Genomic DNA, 18,001 nt, shown 5'->3' on the forward strand with positions numbered 1-18,001 from the left:
TAGACAGTAAAAATTCATAATTAATATAAAGTCAGCAAGGATAAATTATAAATCCTGTATATACTAAGAATAGAAATATTTGAAAGGAAATATCTGCTGATGTGTGTGGATAAAGTGTGGCTATCTTAAGATGTTATTCAATAAAAGATTTTTTTAAAGCATATCAAAGCCAGTTTATCTTGGATAATGTATAAGGCTTCTCCAATGGTGTATGGTAACCCTTTGATATTAACCTATATAATTACTAGAAGAAAAATACTTAATTGGAGGTCATATTAATTTTGTGAAGAATAATGCAGTCATGTCCCAAGATGTAGCCATTTGGGTTAGAAGAATTTGACTTCACAAGGAAATTCATACAATGCCTGCTTTGATTTATACCTTGCTCACCACTAAGCCAGCTGACACTTGAGATGAGCCATTTTGGTGGCTTCATGGTATAGTTGGTCATGCGTTGCCTTAAGGAGAATGCCAGATTTACCGATTTATTATTGGTGATGGTCTTTCTGCATCATGTCCCCTAGTTGCTTTGATTGACTTCTTTTAGGATTTTTGCATAATAGATGAATTACACTATGACTGTACTCTTAAGTGTGTAGTCTGTAATAGCAAAGACAGAATTTAAGAGCCACATTATAGGGCAGTGCATGAAGGAAAATGTTTTCTTAGGTTCCATTAACATTAATTAATGTTAAGTAAGCACAGTATGTTAGTTGGATTTGGTGATGTTTTACATAAGAAGGTGTTAGGATTGATGCCCAGAAATGCATAAAAGTTTTTCCTGTTGAAATTAAAATTTAAAATAGTTATAATTAAAACCTGATACTTAGCTGTAAGGAGTTTTGGGGGGAACAAATTTCACTTGTGAAGCCAGAGAATGATATGCTTTGGAAAAAGTTTCCTCAGTATGATATTTTGAACTTTTATGAATTGAACATTTGAATTTAATTTCTCATTTTTCTTGATATTGAAATAAGATATCAATTAGTAGTACCTTTTGTCACGAAATTGATATATTTCTTTCTTCCCCTAATACAGAAGCTCCACCATGAGACGAGGTGGATGGAGGAAGCGAGCTGAGGATGACTGGGAAAAATGGGTGTGTTTTAAAAGAATAAAAATAATTATATTGAACTGTCTAGGTATTTTTCATTCTTCTTTTAGTTTATAATGTGGTTGAAGGCGTTTTCTAAATTGTAAATCACTTTAGACACCAACTCTGTGTTTTCACAGTGTATTGAAAGCTTAAACTTTGAGAAATTTTGTCCAGAGGAAATTCTGGTGGCCAGAATTTATTGTATGATAATTTTATTGCAGCATTGCTAATAATACTGAAAAACATTAAAACGTAGATATCCAGTAATAGGGGATTATCTCTATACCGTGGAACAGTGTACACCCATCATTTAGTTGTATATTTCTTAAGCTGGCAAGATGGCCTTAACTAAAAGGGTGTATTATAAAGGACTGTTATTACATATGATCCTATTTGTGTAAAACCTCTGTGTTCTGAGGCACAGAAATAACTTTGAAAGTAAGATCCCAAAATGTTAGCAATGAATGGGATCATAGCTAATTTAAATTTTCTTAAAATTTTGACAGCATGTAATATTTGAGTAATCAAAAACAGTGAAGTCATTTCCATTTTGGAAAAATATATATACCACTTCTAGACACCTACAGCTTTATTCTAAAAACGTTATTGATAAAGTAAAATTGATAGAGTCTTAATCGATTAACCTTAATTATTTCGACGTTCAGGAAAGGTGTGGCTGAATTCATAGATTTGTCAAGGTCTTTAGCAAAAATAATAATGTTTTTATATTCTTTTTGAGGTTGGTGTTATGAATATTAGTAGTACTACCAAATAGATTGATTAGATCCAGAATTTAGCCACTGAATCATTTATTGTATTCTTATCTGCATGTATGGAAGACTTTACTGGTTTGTCAAACTGCTTCATTTTACTTGAATTTATTAATCTTAAGCTTCACATACACAGAAGATAGTGGAAGCCAGTCAAAATATATTCTTACTGACCACTTGTCAAATTTTTAATTGATTTAAGCTTTGGTATAACTTTTGCTTGATTTTGTAGATAAGAACAATATTTTGTGGCATTACACTTATTAACCTTGACTTACCTTTTCCCTCTTTTAACGGAACTTTTACCATTGTAACAATGTGATAGAATTATTAAACATTGAGTTGACAGAGGGAAAAACTCTCCCTTGACCTGCCTGTTTTATTGCCTTGCGTTATGGTTCATGTTTATTATCATTATACCTTATGTCATCCTTATACCTTGGTTACTAGCACAGAGTAAGGCCTTTTTATTATTATTTTTTTAAATATAAATTTCTTTCTAAAAAGGGGAGGGTGGGAAGAAAAATAAAACTTTTGTGATTAGTTTACCTTTTCTTTAATTCTAGGGTGGGTATATGGCTGCCAAGGTCCAGAAATTGGAGCAACAGTTTCGATCAGATGCTGCTATACAGAAGGATGGAGCTTCATCTACAATTTTTAGTGGAGTCGCCATCTATGTTAATGGATATACAGGTTGAGTACTCTTTACTTTTTAGGTACCCCATTTTGGCATGTACTTTTATTAGGATTGGGAGCGATTTGTTTTAAATTCTGTTTTTAATTATTTATTTTGTATATAAAAAAGGTAAAAGTAAAACCCTCTGCTTAGATACCCCTCCTTCATGTTTCCTTTCCCTCCTCCTGTGCCTGCCATTGTCTTATTTTAAATTTTATCAAAGCACATAGTTTTTTAAAGTCAAGTGAGGTTTAAAATGAAAAATTAGGATCCTCCTGCTTAAACAACTCATCACACGTATGGGGCTTGTAAACTGTGAGCTTCAATAGAGGGGGATCTGGTAGGGCCACTTCATTGGTGAATCTTCAGCTGTAATTATCCAGAGGTCCTTTTGGGCTGGTGGAGGAGGGGGTGGAGTGTGTGTGTCAGATTTCCCAGACTCTTGCCTAGAGAAGGGTGTAAACCCAGCTGCTGGCATCCTGGTTGCCAGGAGGGAAGGAGAGGGCCAGGAATCTCACTGTTTAGGGAGTAGAGTGCCATTTAATCTCCCTGCTGTGTTCTTTCCTCCTCTCCATCCCTTCTCCCCTCCTGCTGTGCCTGTTGTCATCGAGTCCAGTATCTGGAAGGGACAGGATAGTGTTTCACTGTGAGTTGGAGAGTTCTGGAATTCTAATTCACAGTTTCAGCCGTGAGCTTCCTGTTTTACAACCTGTCCACAAGCCCACTCTTGGAGGTGCCCAGTGCCTCTGTTTTCACGAGTTTCTCTTGGTTTCACTGGCACCAAGCAGTGTCTTCTGGGTCTCCACACAGCCAGCTCATCTTTCAGATCTTACCTTTCTCTGATCTGCCCCGTCAGTTACCACTTGTCTGTTGGCTGTCAGATTTTACTGTCAAAGTTTTCTTTTTATTCTCTTCAGGATTCCTCTCCTCTTAAGATCATTTTCTTGTGTTTTTTGAGGTGAATGGCTATAAATATTTGTGTTGGTCAGTTAACGGTATTTCCTCCCCACTTCTCAGTCGGCTGATACCCCCTCGTTTTTAGGGTCTCCGTTTAGCACTCCCCCTCGGTTGTCTGATTGTCTTGCTCCTGGTGGGGGTGGCTTCTCAAGGTTCTGTGGGGCTCTGGCTCCTTGTATTTATTCACATCTTGGCATTTATTAGATCTTATTGTAGTTGCCTGTTTACTAGACAAGAGCAAGAGCTTCATTTCCACATTTTCATTGCTCTTGTGTCCATGGTGCCTCTACAGTGATGGGTATGACCACTCAGGGGGTACTTGTTGATTAAAGTTAAGTTTTAATTTGGCTGATTACAGTTGCCTGGTTGAGTTTTAGCAGGCGTGATTGACAATTGAGTCTAAGAATGTTATCTCACAACGAATGGTGGTGCAACTTTGGGAAAATTCACATGCACCGTTTCTACTTAGGCATCTTAGAACGTTCAAGCTCCACAGACCTTCCTGAGATGCATTATAAAAGATTAAAGGTGTTGAGAAATAAACATTGCTTGTTACATCAGCAAGTTTTGGAAGTCCCCAGTTTTCGAGGGCACCCTTATTTACATAAGAGGAAGAAAAAAAGATTCTTTGTGTGAGGGAGAAAAAAATGAATATTGTAGTAATCATTACCATGGTTGAGAATCTGGAATTCTAATTTACTTTCATCACTAATTTTTATGTGACTGTAAGACATTTTCTCTTTTGGACCTATTATTATCCCTATCCTTTTATTTAAGATAGAGATAATATTAATTTTTATTCTTGTTATTGTTAGGATTACATTGCAGTTCTTTAAGTAAAGTTCCTTTATGTTGAATTTCATAGGGACATGCAAGTTGTGGTGATACAATTTTTTAGAAAAACTTTCACTTTTAGTGACTACTTTATAGATAAAACAGAATCTAACAGTCTCTGTGATAAATCAGCATGAAAAGAATAGTGCTTTAGATGCAGTGAGACAAGTAGGGAATCCTATGTTGTTGTTGGTTCTTACTCATGCTCCCCATAGACTTTAACTGACGTTCCAAGTTTTCTTAATTCCTTTAAAGCTCCTAGTTCTGCCATCTGAACTTCTCTTTGGTAACCCACATCCCTTCCAACACAGTTAGCTTTGAACTTGAGTTTAGAGATAAGATTCCCCCATCTTCTGGCTACTCTGCCTCTGTTAACCCATTCTCTCATCTCTTTTTCTCCCAAACAGCATCTTTTCCTTTCGAAGGTTAATAACTTCTTTGCCTTCTATCTCATTTTTTTAATTAAAAAAAATTTTTGACTGTAGAACCACATGCAGAAAAAATAGAGACCATGAACCTTTGCCCAGTTTCCCCCAATGTAACATCTTGTAGAGCGGGGGTCCCCAACTTCCGGGGCCCCAGACCGATAACCCGTCCGCAGCCTGTTAGGAACCGGGCCGCACAGCAGGAGGTGAGCGGCTGGTGCGCGAGCGAAGCTTCGTCTGCCGCTCCCCATTGCTCGCGTTACCGCCCGGGCCACCCCCCAGCCCACCCCTCCGTGGAAAAACCGTCTTCCACAAAACCAGTCCCTGATGCCAGAAAGGTTGGGGACCGCTGCTCTAGAAGACGGTGCTGTATCAACCAGGAAACCGACATTGATACGGTCAAGACACAGAACCTTTTCACACAAGGATCCTTCCTGCCTCCCTTGTGGAGCCATACCGACTCCCTTCTGCTCTCAGCCTGGCAGCTACTAGTCTGGCCTCCATTCCTCTACTTTTTTCATTTCAAGAATGTTACGTAAATAGAAGATACAGTACATAACCTTCTGGGATTGGCTTTTTTACTCAGCATAATACGCTGGAGAGTCATCCAAGTTGTTGTGTGTATCAGTAGTTTTTTCATTTTTATTCCATGGTATGGATGTTCCACAGTTGAACTGTTCACCCATTTAAGAACTTCTGGGTTATTTCCTCTTTTTGGCTGTGAACACGTGTGTACAGTTTTTTGTGTGAACATAAAGAGTGCAATTGCTGGGTTATATAGTAGTTGCATGTTTCGTTTTTTTCTAAGAAACTGCAAAACTGCTTCCCAGTGGCTGTACTATTTACATTCCCGCTAGCAATTTATGAGTGATCCACTTTCTGTGTCCTTGCTAGCATTTAGTCATTTTTATTTTAAAAATTTAATAGGTATGTAGTAATATCTCTTTGTGGTTTTAATTTGTGTTCCAGTCGCTCCACATCCCCACCAGCATTTTGTACAGACAGGTTGGGTTTTTTGTTTGTTTTAATTTAGGTATTCTAATACATGTGTAGTGGTATCTCCTGGCGGTTTTAATTTGCATTTGCCTGATGGCTAAAGATGTTGGATATCCTTTCCTGTATTTATTTGCCACCTGTAGATCCTCTTCAGTGAAATGTCTGTACATGTCCTTTGCCTGTTTTCCAATTGGATTGTTTGGTTTTTTACTGTTGAATTTCGAGAGTTCTTTATATAATTCCAAATACTACTCCTTGTCAGATGTGTGGTTTGCAGATATTATCTCCCAGTCTGTGGTTTGTCTTTCACCCTCTTCACATGGTCTTTTGCAGAACAAAAGTTTTTAATTTTGTTGGGGTCCAGTTTATCAGTCTTTCCTTTTATGGATTGTGCTTTCAAGTCAAAAGTCTTTGCTTAGTACTAGATCCCAAAGATTTTCTCCTATTTTTTATAAAAATTTTATAAGTTTAATTTTTAAGTTCATGGTCCATTTGAATATTTTTGTTTGTTGTTTGTGGCCTGTGGATATCCACTTGCTAGCACCATTTGTTGAGAAGGCCATTCTTCCTGCATTGGATTACTTGTGTACTTTGCCCAAAAATCAGTTGGGCATATTTGGGTGGGTATAGTTCTGGGTTCCATGTTCTATTCCATTGACATATGTGTCTGTCTTTTCACCAGTACCACATGGTCTTGATTACTGTACCTCTGTACTATATAGTAAGTAAGCCATAATACTGGGTACAGTGATCATTGCCATTTAATTCTTCTTTGGAAAGGTTGTTTTAGCTATTTTCTAGGACCTGTGCTTTTCCACATAAATTTTAGAAGAAGCTTTTCTGTGTCTACAAAATAGATACCTTGCTGAAATTTTGATAGGAATTAAATTAATCCTATATCTCAATTTAGGGAGAATTGACATCTTTACTCTGTTAAGTTTTCCAATCTTTGGACCTTTCATCCCATTTTACTCTGTGTTAATTAATTCAACGAATATATTTTGTATGCTGCTTGCGTGTTAGGTACTATGTTTGAACAGAGATGATAGTGATGGACAATGTGGATTTTGTGACAAAAAAGTAATCTCTGGGCATTAGACGTGAACAGAGCCAAGTGGGTGGCAACATAGAAGTAATTGCCTTTGAGGGTTAGAGTGATTACTTCATAGAAGAACTGACTTTTTGAACTGGTCTTGGATAAATAAGGTGTTTTTTAGACGAAAATGGGTAAGGGCATTCTTGTCCTAACCCTGACCTCCATTTTCACCTTTATATTCTCTAATTTTGGTCAGCAGGATTATTCTGATATTTGAGATTTGTCTTTGTACTTCCTCTTTCCTGTGCTGCTGTTTGTGCTCTTGCTTCCCTCACTTCTGTGAACTGGAGTCATATTCATCCATTAAGACCGAGTTAAATTAGATTTGCCTCCTTCCTTAAACTGGTCCACAGAATATACATTTCATAGCATTATTGCTAGAAACATTTACTTGTGACACCTGAGTTTTGTCTTGTATTGCCAGGTCTTACTTATGTGCTGAGTTTGGGGGAGTCCGAAAGCCCGTTGTGTGTGGTGACGCTGGCCGGATGTGGATCAGAGAGAACACTGCGGGGCCTCCATTAGCTCCTCCTCCAGGGCTTCATCCCTCCGAGCTCTGTCAGATGTTGCCTTCTCCAGGAGACTTTCCCTGACCAGCCTTATGTAAAATACATGTATCTTGCCCCCCAGTTGTTTTCTAATCCCTTATCCAGCTTGATTTCTCTTCATAGAATTTATTTTCTCCTGAACTGGTATTTATCTGGCTTACTTTCTGTCTGCCCAGTGAAATAAAAGTGCTGTGGAGCACAGCCGAGAGTGCCAGGGCCTAGAAGCCTGCCCGGCACATTGTAAGATTCTCAATAAATGTTAGTTGAGCCTACGAATGAATAGCAGAGTTCTGTGTTTGTACATTAAACACAAAATGTGTTTGATGTTTGAATGTTAAAATGTGTTCACTCATACGCTAATTCAACTCAGTTTTCTTAAATGGGTAGTTTTTTGTTGTGTTTTTTTTTTGGTACGCGGGCTTCTCACGGTTGTGGCCTCTCCCGTTGCGGAGCACAGGCTCCGGACACGCAGGCTCAGCGGCCATGGCTCACGGGCCCAGCCGCTCTGCGGCATGTGGGATCCTCCCGGACCGGGGCATGAACCCGTGTCCCCTGCATCCCCCTGCCTCGGCAGGCAGACTCTCAGCCACTGCGCCACCAGGGAAGCCCGAATGGGTAGTTTTTAAATAAGAAATGGGCCACACTCTAGGCTTAACTGAATTGTAATCTCTGGGAAATAGGCCCTGGGCATGTTTATTTTGATGAAAGCTCTCCAGGTGAGCTAGTGCTTCAAATCTAGGGAGCTGTAATTGCTCTTCTGTGGAGTTGGATCAGGACAGTGAATATGGAAAGAGGCGTTCTGGTAATTTTCTGCTTTTTTCAGTAGGTGGATAAGCGACCAGGTCTGGTGACTTTGGCACTGCTGAAGTTTGTGGAAAAGCAGGGCAGGCTTGGGTATGATTTGCAAAATGAAACAAGGGGATATACAAGTATAACAGACTTATACCTGAAGTGGTAGGGATTTGTTTGAAAACGTAACCTTAACATTGATCATTTTCTGAGCATGTGAATATGGTGATTTAGGAAAAGAGTCCATTTAATGCTCTAATCTAATTTTTTGAAATGGATACCTTCCAGGAATTATTTTCTACGAATATATACATAGCATCTCCTCCTGTTTCCTGTGAGACTGATGGTGTGAATCCAGGGATGTAGGAATTTAACCTCCTACATGGGAGAGACTTACTGTATTAATTTCTACCACCCCCTGTAATTTTGCCTGTGTCTGATAGGTATTTGCACCTGTTAGGTACTCAGAAATGTGTTCTTTGGGCTTTTGAGACGTTTCTTTGCTTTTTACTTGGTTGAGTGTATGTGGCTTTTAGTTGAATTTTGTAAGTCTGCTGTACTTAGGGAGGAGAGGAGAAAAGAGAGTAGGCATGGCTACTGGAGAAAGAGTATTGGCCAGGGGTCAGAAGACAAAGGGGTCTGCACAGTAGCTAGGTGATTGTGCACAAGTCATCTAATTTTCCTCTATTTCCTCATCAGTAAACTATGCTAAATTATCTTTCTAATTTATAGGATTGTGAGACTCAAATGAAATAATGAAAGATATTAACTACTGTAAGACCAAAGGAGGTATAAGCAGCCATTGGCTTACTTCTTTCTAGCATGTATGTGACACAGCCAAGATTTAATCAAGTTCTTTGGACATGCAGGGTGAAACGGTACACATGTTGACTGTTTTCTCAATAGAGATCTATCAAGGAAAGCTTTTGCACAAGATTTTAAAACTTTGTTTATAGAATGTGTTTTAACCAGATGAGCAAAACTCTTTTATAAGCTGTGTCCAGAGACGTCACAGTGGTCTTCAGTGGCTGTTCTGATGTTATGTGATGGCGTTTGCTGTGGTGGAATTTCACATGTGGAGCTTTAGGCCTAAATCGTGGTCCAGTGTTTAATATGTGCCTTTTACCTTTTCTGTGCTTGCCTGTCTCTTACTTTCTGTGGTTGGTTTTAGTTAATGCTAAAATTTGATTGCATACAGAATATTCTCGAAGAATGTTCTGTAAAATTAACAGTAGGAGTATTATGGACCATGAGTGTTACAGATTTGCAAAGCTTTCTTTCCAAGATATCTGTAAGTTATAAAAATTGCACAGTCCTATTCAGTAAGAAATACAGTTTTAAGTAAAAATTATTTTTTTGTTGATCCAATGTTCTTTGATGTATCTTGTGTTTTGTCAAGAAAGGATACGTGTAACATAGAAAAGAAAGGTGTATATGTTGTTCAACCTATAAGATGCATTTTAGAACCTGTTTTTAGATCTATTAAAACTTGAAAATGTTGCCGTGTTACAGTCCTCTTTTATCTGAAGTTGGTCTCCTTTATAAAAACCTCATTCAGGATGCTGAGGAGCTAGGAATTTTGGTTTAAAAGGATGTTCCATCGGGATTTTGATTTGTATTTCTCTCATGATAAGTAATGTTGAGCATCTTTTTTTTTTTTTTTTTTGTGGTACGCGGGCCTCTAACTGTTGTGGCCTCTCCCGCTGCGGAGCACAGGCTCCGGACACACAGGCTCAGCAGCCATGACTCACGGGCCCAGCCGCTCCGCGGCATATGGGATCCTCCCGGACCGGGGCACGAACCCGTGTCCCCTGCATCGGCAGGCGGACCCTCAACCACTGTGCCACCAGGGAAGCCCAGCAACTTTTCAAATGTTGGTTGGCCATATGTATATCATCTTTAAAGAAATGTGTATTCAGGTCCTTTGCCCATTTTTAAATTGGGTTATTTTTTTGTTGTTGAGTTGAAATACTTCTTTATATATTCTAACTATTAACCCCTTATTAGATAGATGATTTGCAAATATTGTCTTCAGTTCCACAGGTTGCTTTTTTACTTCTGTTGATTGTGTCCTTTGATGCACAGAAGTTGTGAATTTTATGTAGTCTAACTTAATCTGTTTTTCTTTTTGTTGCCTGTGCTTTTGGCGTCATATCTAAGAAATCATTTCCAAATCCAATGTCATGAAGCTTTTCCCCTGTGTTTTCTTTTCACAGTTTTGTAGTTTTAGGTCTTACATTTAGGTCTTTAGTCCATTGAGTTAATTTTTGTGTATGGTATAAGATAAAGGCCCAACTTCATTCTTTTGCATGTGGATATCCAGCAAATGTGTTTTTTAATGACCTTTTCCCCCCACTGATGTTGTCAGTTCTGTTACTACATAATCAACATTTGAACATTGTACCATGACATTTTTGGTCTTCATTTGATGAAGATGCATCATTTGCACCTTAAGTTGGTTTCTGTTCTTTTCATTAGCACATGACGTTTAAAGCAGTCCCTGACAGCACCAGTACCTTCATAAACAAAACCTGTGCAATGAAATCATGGTTATCCAAATTATCGAGAACATGCTTGTTTTTTGTTTTTGGTAAGAATAACATTGAAATGACTATAATCATCTCACAGAGAACTTGTGATGCCAAGACTCTGTTGTTGAATTCCAATCTTGGAATCACCAGTGGTGAGCATTAAGTGAGATGAAGTATGGAAAGTACATGACTGGAATAGGTGCTAAATTAACGTTAATTTTCTTTCCTCAGTTCTTTTTACCTGCTTATGATTATAAAGCAGTAGATGACAGTTTTATTTTGTTCTACAAAGAGGTGGATGTTCTTTAATAAAATTGATATATCTATTGGTGCTACTAGAATGACAGTGTCTACTGACTATTTTTTGGCTGCGTTGGGCCTTCGTTGTTGCGCACGGTCTTTCTCTAGTTGCAGCGAGCGGGGGCTACTCTTTGTCGCCGTGCGTGGGCTTCTCCTTGCGCTGGCTTCTCTTGTTGCAGAGCACAGGCTCTAGGTGCACAGGCTTCAGTAGTTGTGGCACACGGGCTCAGTAGTTGTGGCACGTGGGCTCAGTAGTTGTGGCGCACAGGCTTAGTTGCTCCTCGGTATGTGGGATCTTCCTGGACAGGGATTGAACCCGTGTCCCCTGCATTGGCAGGCGATTCTTAACCACTGAGCCACCGGGGAAGTCCCCTTTGTCTGGTTTTGGTATCAGGATGATGGTAGCCTCATAAAATGAGTTCAGAAGTGTTTTTTCCTCTGCAACTTTTTGGAATGGTTTCAGAAGGATAGGTGTTAACTCTTCTTTAATTGTTTGGTAGAATTCACCTGAGAAGCCATCTGGTCCTGGACTTCTGCTTGTTGGGAGTTTTTAAATTACTGATTCAATTTCAGTACTAGTAATTGGTCTGTTCATATTTTCTATTTCTTCCTGGTTCAGTCTTGGGAGATTGTTCCTTTCTAAGAATCTGTCTATTTTTTCTAGGTTGTTTATTTATTGGCATATAGTTGCTCGCAGTAGTTTCTTAGGATCCTTTGTATTTCTCTGGTGTTGGTTGTAACTTCTCCTTTTTTCATTTCTGATTTTATTGATTTGGGCCCTCTTCCTTTTATTCTTTTTTTTTTTTTTTTTTTTGCGGTACGCAGGCCTCTCACTGTTGTGGCCTCTCCCGTTGCGGAGCACAGGCTCCGGACGTGCAGGCTCAGCGGCCATGGCTCACGGGCCTAGCCGCTCCGCGGCATGTGGGATCTTCCCGGAGCGGGGCATGAACCCGTGTCCCCTGCATCGGCAGGCGGACTCTCGACCACTGCGCCACCAGGGAAGCCCTCTCTCTTTTATTCTTGATGAGTCTGGCTAGAGGTTTATCAGTTTTGTTTATCAGCAAATGCTTTAATCTTAGGGAGAGAAAGTAAGTAAACTGTAGATTCCTGACTGGCCAGATGTTCAGTTTCCACTATTGTATGTGAAGTCATTATGATGCTCTAGTTTAGTTTTTGTGATCCCTAGCCCCTGAAAACCTTCAATTATGAATTTTGAATTAATTTTGTTTGAAAGTTGTTTTCATTTCTCTTTCCAGTGCGCTATCCAATTTGGTAGCCACTAGCCATGTGTGTTAATAAGCATTTGAAATATGACTAGTCTAAATAGAGGTGTGTTGTAAATGCAAAATATATACTGTATTCTGGAGACTTAGTATGAGAAAACGAGTGTGAGATATCCCAATTTTATATATTGATTACATGCTGAAATGATAATATTTTGGATTTATTGAGTTAAATAAAAACATTAAAATTAATTTTTTACTATTTTTAATGAGGCAATTAGAAAAACTTATATATGTGGCTTGCGTATGTGGTTAACATATTTTTACTGAGCATCTCCAGTAGGTGCAGTCAGTAACAACAGATGAATTCTACGCTGTAAGCATTTAACAAGAAGTAATCAAACCCGGCACGTCTGTATGTGCTTTGTTAGCTTGCTTGCTTCTTCATTTTGTAAATATATTTTATTGAAGTATAGTTGATTTACAATGTTGTTTTAATTTTTCCTATACAGCAAAGTGACTCAGTTATATATATTCTTTTCCATTTTGGTTTATCACAGCATATTGAATACAGTTTCTTGTGCTATATAGTAGGACCTTGTTGTTTATTCATCCTATATATACTGGTTTGCAATTGCAAGCTCCCAATCTTTCCTTCCCCAACCCCCCTCCCCCTTGGCAACAACAAGTCTGTTCTCTATGTCTGTGAGTTTGTTCCTGTTTTTAAGATGTGTTCATTTGTGTTGTGTTTTAAATTCCACATAAAGTGATATTATATGATATTTATCTTTCTCTTTCTGATTTACTTTGCTTAGTACGATAATCTCTAGGTCCATCCATGCTGCTGCAAATGGCATTATTTCGTTCTTTTTTATGGTTGAGTAATATTCCACTGTGTGTGTGTGTGTGTGTGTGTGTGTGTGTATACCACATCTCTTTATCCATTCCTCTGTTGATGGACATTTAGGTTGTTTCCATGTCTTGGCTTTGTAAATAGTGCTGCTGTGAACATGGGGTGCATGTATCTTTTTGAATTATAGTTTTGTCTGGATATGTGCCCAGGAGTGGGATTGCTGGATCATATGGCCACTCTATGTTTAGTTTTTTGAGGAACCTCCATACTGTTCTCCGTAGCGGCTACACCAATTTACATTCCCACCAACAGTGCAAGAGGGTTCTCTTTTCTCCACATCCTCTCCAGCATTTATTGTTTGTAGATTTTCTGACGATGGCCATTCTGACTGGTGTGAGGTGGTACCTCATGGTAGTTTTGATTTTCATTTCTCTAATAATTAGTGATGATGAGCATCTTTTCATGTGCCTGTTGGCCATCTCTATGTCTTCTTTGGAGAAATGAAAACTACAGGCCAATGTCTTTAATGAATATAGATGCAAAAATTCTCAACAAAATATTAGCAGACCGAATCCAACAACACAACAGATCATATACCGTGACCAAGTTGGATTCATCACAGCGTCACAAGGATGGTTCACCATACACAAATCAGTCAGTCAGTGTGATACACCCCATTAACAAAAGAAAAGTCAGAAACCACGTGAGCATCTCAATAGATGCAGGAAAAGCGTTCGATAAAATTCAACATCTGTTCATGATAAAAACTCTTACCAAAATCGGTATAGAGGGAACATATTTCTTCTTCTAAAGACCAAAACTCACTGAATTAGATAGTTGTTATAATAAAAGTACTTATTTAAATACTTGGACCTGTATCATTTGTGTTTAAAGAAAATCTGTTGCTTGAATAACAAAGTAGATACACAAGTCTCCTGTGGAGGCCACCCCCAGCCTCACCCCCAGGTACAGCTGTTGCTAGGAGAAGTGTGGTACAGAGTTTCCCTTAGATTAATAGGTGAAAGAAATAGAGAAGCTATTGAAAATAATTAGTTTCATGTGATACTAGTAATGCCTGTCTTAACATAACTTTAGTGAGTCAGACATTTTTTTATGGGAAAGCATAAACCACATTGATTCTTGGTTAAGATATTTTTCTATAGTTTTATTAAGAATAAAATAATCTGAAACAAAATTGGGGGAAAAAACAGTGCTTCTTGGTCTGCAGTTCTTATTTCGTTTTGGTTAACTTTATTTTTTGGCTTTGATACAAGTTCGTATTAGGAAACGGAGTAAAATTTTTTTAACTTTTCTTATATTTTTTATTTTATTTATTAAAAAATTTTTTTTTAAGCCAATCATCTTTTTACACATTTTGAAAGAAACATTTATTTATTTGTTTGTTTGTTTGTTTGTTTATTTATGGCTGTGTTGGGTCTTTGTTGCTGCATGCGGGCTTTCTCTGGTTGCAGCGAGAGGGGGCTACTCTTCATTGCGGTGTGTGGGCTTCTTATTGCGGTGGCTTCTCTTGTGTGGAGCACGGGCTCTAGGTGTGTGGGCTTCAGTAGTTGTGGCACGCGGGCTCTAGAGCACAGGCTCAGTAGTTGTGGTGCACGGGCTTAGTTGCTCTGCGGCATGTGGGATCTTCCCAGACCAGGGCTCGAACCCGTGTCCCCTGCATTGGCAGGCAGATTCTTAACAACTGTGCCACCAGGGAAGCCCTTATATTTTTTAAATAAAAGTTTAAGTTATTAAGCTTCACAGGGGTAAAGTCTAATAAGCTCTACAGTAAGTGTGCTCGTAGTAAGTATTTTTAAACATAAGATAAAAATGTCAAGGTCAATATAGCTAAATGTGGTTGAAATTTTTTAAATATTTGCTCTATTATCAGTATTTAATTCATTACTCGAGGTGCCTATCTGCTTTTCTGGGCATTGCTTGGCAGTAGATGTTTTTGTGTTGGTTGACTGTGCCTTTAGCGGCCAGGAGAGTCGGATGTGCTAAGGCAAAATAGCTCTATCACTTTGTGATTTTCCTCCCAACTTTGCTTACTGGCAACACAGCCAAGGAGAAGGTGTACCAGTGATACGTTCTTTAAATCATCCTGTTTAAGGGATTGTTCAGCTAGGGCTCTACTTTCTTAATGTAAAACTTTTAACATGTTTTATTATTAATTTTACAGATCCATCTGCTGAGGAATTGAGAAAGCTAATGATGTTGCATGGAGGCCAATATCATGTGTATTATTCCAGATCCAAAACAACACACATCATTGCCACAAATCTTCCTAATGCCAAAATTAAAGAGTTAAAGGGAGAAAAAGTAATTCGACCAGAATGGATTGTGGAAAGGTAAGTTTAATTTTTAATTAAATTAATGAGTTTTAAAAATTGGAATACTGTTTCTGTTATAAACCCTTATCTAACTTGTATTGCCTCTTAAGGGTGGAGAGTAATCCATGTCTTAAGAAACACCACTGTGCTCCTTAGCCTCGCGTGATGATTCAGGTGGCCTGGGGTTTGATGTTAGTGTTCTTGCAACGTCAGCTCCCAGGAATTAAGGGAGATGACTCAAGTGAGCGGCAGGAAGCAGCGATGGGAGGGGTTGACAAAGCATGCTGTTCACTCAGCAAATATTTGTGCTCCTGTTACGAGTAGGCAGTGTTCTGTGTACTTGGGAAATACATCAGTGAGCAAAACAGAGTCCCTCCCCTATCTCTTGGAGCTTACATTTTATAAGGGGAAACAGATAATAAACAGTATATGAGTAAATTTATGTCATATGTTAAAAGTCAGTACATGCTGTGGGGGAAGAAGGAAGATCAGGGTAACGTGCACCCGGAATGCTAGGAGTGGGCGGCAGTTTGCAGTATTATTAGTACCTGCTTTTTTCAGTTAGTGTGGCTCCTTGGCTGTTGGTTTGGAATTGGTGTGTTGTAAATCAGTGCTGGCCATTCATACTAACTTCCTAAGGTTAAATATGTCATCTAGAACCTTGGTGATGAGCCAGAACTTGAGTGATTCATATATAATACATATGAGTGATTGCTAGATTTATGAAAGTTAAAATGTTAAAATCATAATTTTATGAATAGATTGTAATCAGTATATGAGAGAATGGTCAGACTGTATAATGGAGTGTTAATGAAACAAACTTAGAAATTATGTTTTTTTAAGTCAACTGCCGAGCTTTTTTCTTATCCTATATTTCATTAATTCTGACACCTTCCATTAATTTATTCAGTAGATTTCGAATTGTTAGGTTTCGGGACTTCCCTGGCGGTCCAGTGGTTAAGATTCCATGCTCCCAGTGCAGGGAGTGTGGTTCCGATCCCTGGTTGGGGAACTAAGAACCCACATGCCACGTGGCACGACCAAAAATTTTTTAAAAAACTAGTTAGAATTGTTCTGTTCCTCTGTATAGCAGACATAGCATAGATTCGTGAGAGGCAGTGTATTATAGTGGAAAGGCTGTGCTTGGGCTCTGGAGACATACCTGGGTTCACATCCCAACTCAGCAATTCAGGGTCCCTGTGATCTTGTGTAATGGGAATAGTTACGCAGCCATTCTGAACCTTGTTTCCTCATTTGTAAAAGAAGGCTGCTGTCTACCCGCTATGGTTATGTGACAACTAGGAATAATTTGTGCAAACTACCTAGCACAATGCCTTGTGCATTGTAGAGGCATAAGATGTAAGAAGCTACTGTTGTTATTTTATTTTTATTCTATAAACATCACCGAGTATCAGAAAATAAATTCCAAAAGGTCAAAGTGCATTTGTCTTCCGGAAAGCCAAATATTCTTATAGATTAGGGTTTTTTAAGCCTTGGCAGATTAAGTTGAAGGTCCATCCCTAGAACATCTTTGTGCTATGTTCCCAGGACCCAGCCACTGTCCATTCATTATATAGGATTAATGAACCTAGCTTTTAGCTGTGTGTCTTCTTAAAAGTAAATTGTGAAGTTTTCAGTATAAGAAGTTAGTATCATTCCAGAGTGTAACTGTGTGTTGTCACTTAAAGACGATCCTTTCATTGTGCCGGGGCAAGGATTTTGATCTGGGGATATTACTTTGGCTTTGGAGGGGGTGGGGGAGGTCCATGGGTAAGGAAAGCGGTGGTGAAAAGAGCTCTTGCTGGGTGGGACTTGACTTGCTTAGAAAATGGTGGTCTTCATTACAGCTCTTTCTTTATACCTGCTCTTCTTTCTTGTGCTGAATGCTGCTAGAGAGATAATACAATAAAAAATGCGCCTGAGACAGTTACAAGTTATAAAATACACCTTAATGGATTTTATTTTAGTTTAAGTCAGGCTTAATTATCTGTTTTTAAATAACTGAAGTGACTTTTTTTTTTTTTTTTTTTTTTGCGGTACGCGGGCCTCTCACCGTTGTGGCCTCTCCCATTGCGGAGCACAGGCTCCGGACGCGCAAGCTTAGCGGCCATGGCTCACGGGCCCAGCCGCTCTGCAGCATGTGGGATCTTCCCGGACCGGGGCACGAACCCGCGTCCCCTGCATTGGCAGGCGGACTCTCAACCACTGTGCCACCAGGGAAGCCCCTGAAGTGACTTTGGAATCATGGTTATGTGGCTTATTTGCCTTATGTTGTATATGAGAAGGCAGGGCTAATACGGTTAACTGATTTGCCCAAGAATTCAGAACCCAGATTTTCTGACTCGTATTTGGGTCTGCTCTTGGCCATTTAATTAAATTGTTATAGGTGAGTTGGCCCATGTGGAAATGGTTCAGTCTGGGCTGTACCCTAATATATGAAATAAGTGCCCTGTGTCTACGATGTCATAAGCATGGGCTCCTCCACGTTAAATCACAGTGCTGTTTTCTTTCACACTCTAATCCCAGTCTTCTTCATCTTTTCTCCTTCTCAGCAGTGTTTTAATGAGATTTTAT

General features: G+C 38.9%; 1 protein-coding gene across 4 annotated transcripts in view; it reads left to right on the top strand.

The window, feature by feature from the left end:
- REV1 (REV1 DNA directed polymerase) overlaps positions 1-18,001 on the top strand; it is a 76,914-nt gene that overhangs the window by 14,254 nt on the left and 44,659 nt on the right. For 2 of the 4 annotated variants that reach the window (XR_003795009.1, XM_029232781.1), the window contains exons 2-4: positions 1,039-1,099; positions 2,433-2,559; positions 15,277-15,445. Coding sequence is in view for 3 of the 4 variants with exons in the window: in XM_029232781.1 (XP_029088614.1) it covers positions 1,049-1,099; positions 2,433-2,559; positions 15,277-15,445 (347 nt within the window). In the remaining variant the exon portion in view is untranslated. Of the gene's footprint in view, positions 1-1,038; positions 1,100-2,432; positions 2,560-15,276; positions 15,446-18,001 lie in introns of those variants that run through there. The other 2 variants (XM_029232783.1, XM_029232782.1) reach the window with 2 other exon arrangements.

The sequence above is a fragment of the Monodon monoceros genome, unplaced genomic scaffold (assembly GCF_005190385.1).
Source record: "Monodon monoceros isolate NGI ecotype Baffin Bay Population unplaced genomic scaffold, NGI_Narwhal_1 Super_Scaffold_19, whole genome shotgun sequence".
NCBI classification, from domain to species: domain Eukaryota; kingdom Metazoa; phylum Chordata; class Mammalia; order Artiodactyla; family Monodontidae; genus Monodon; species Monodon monoceros.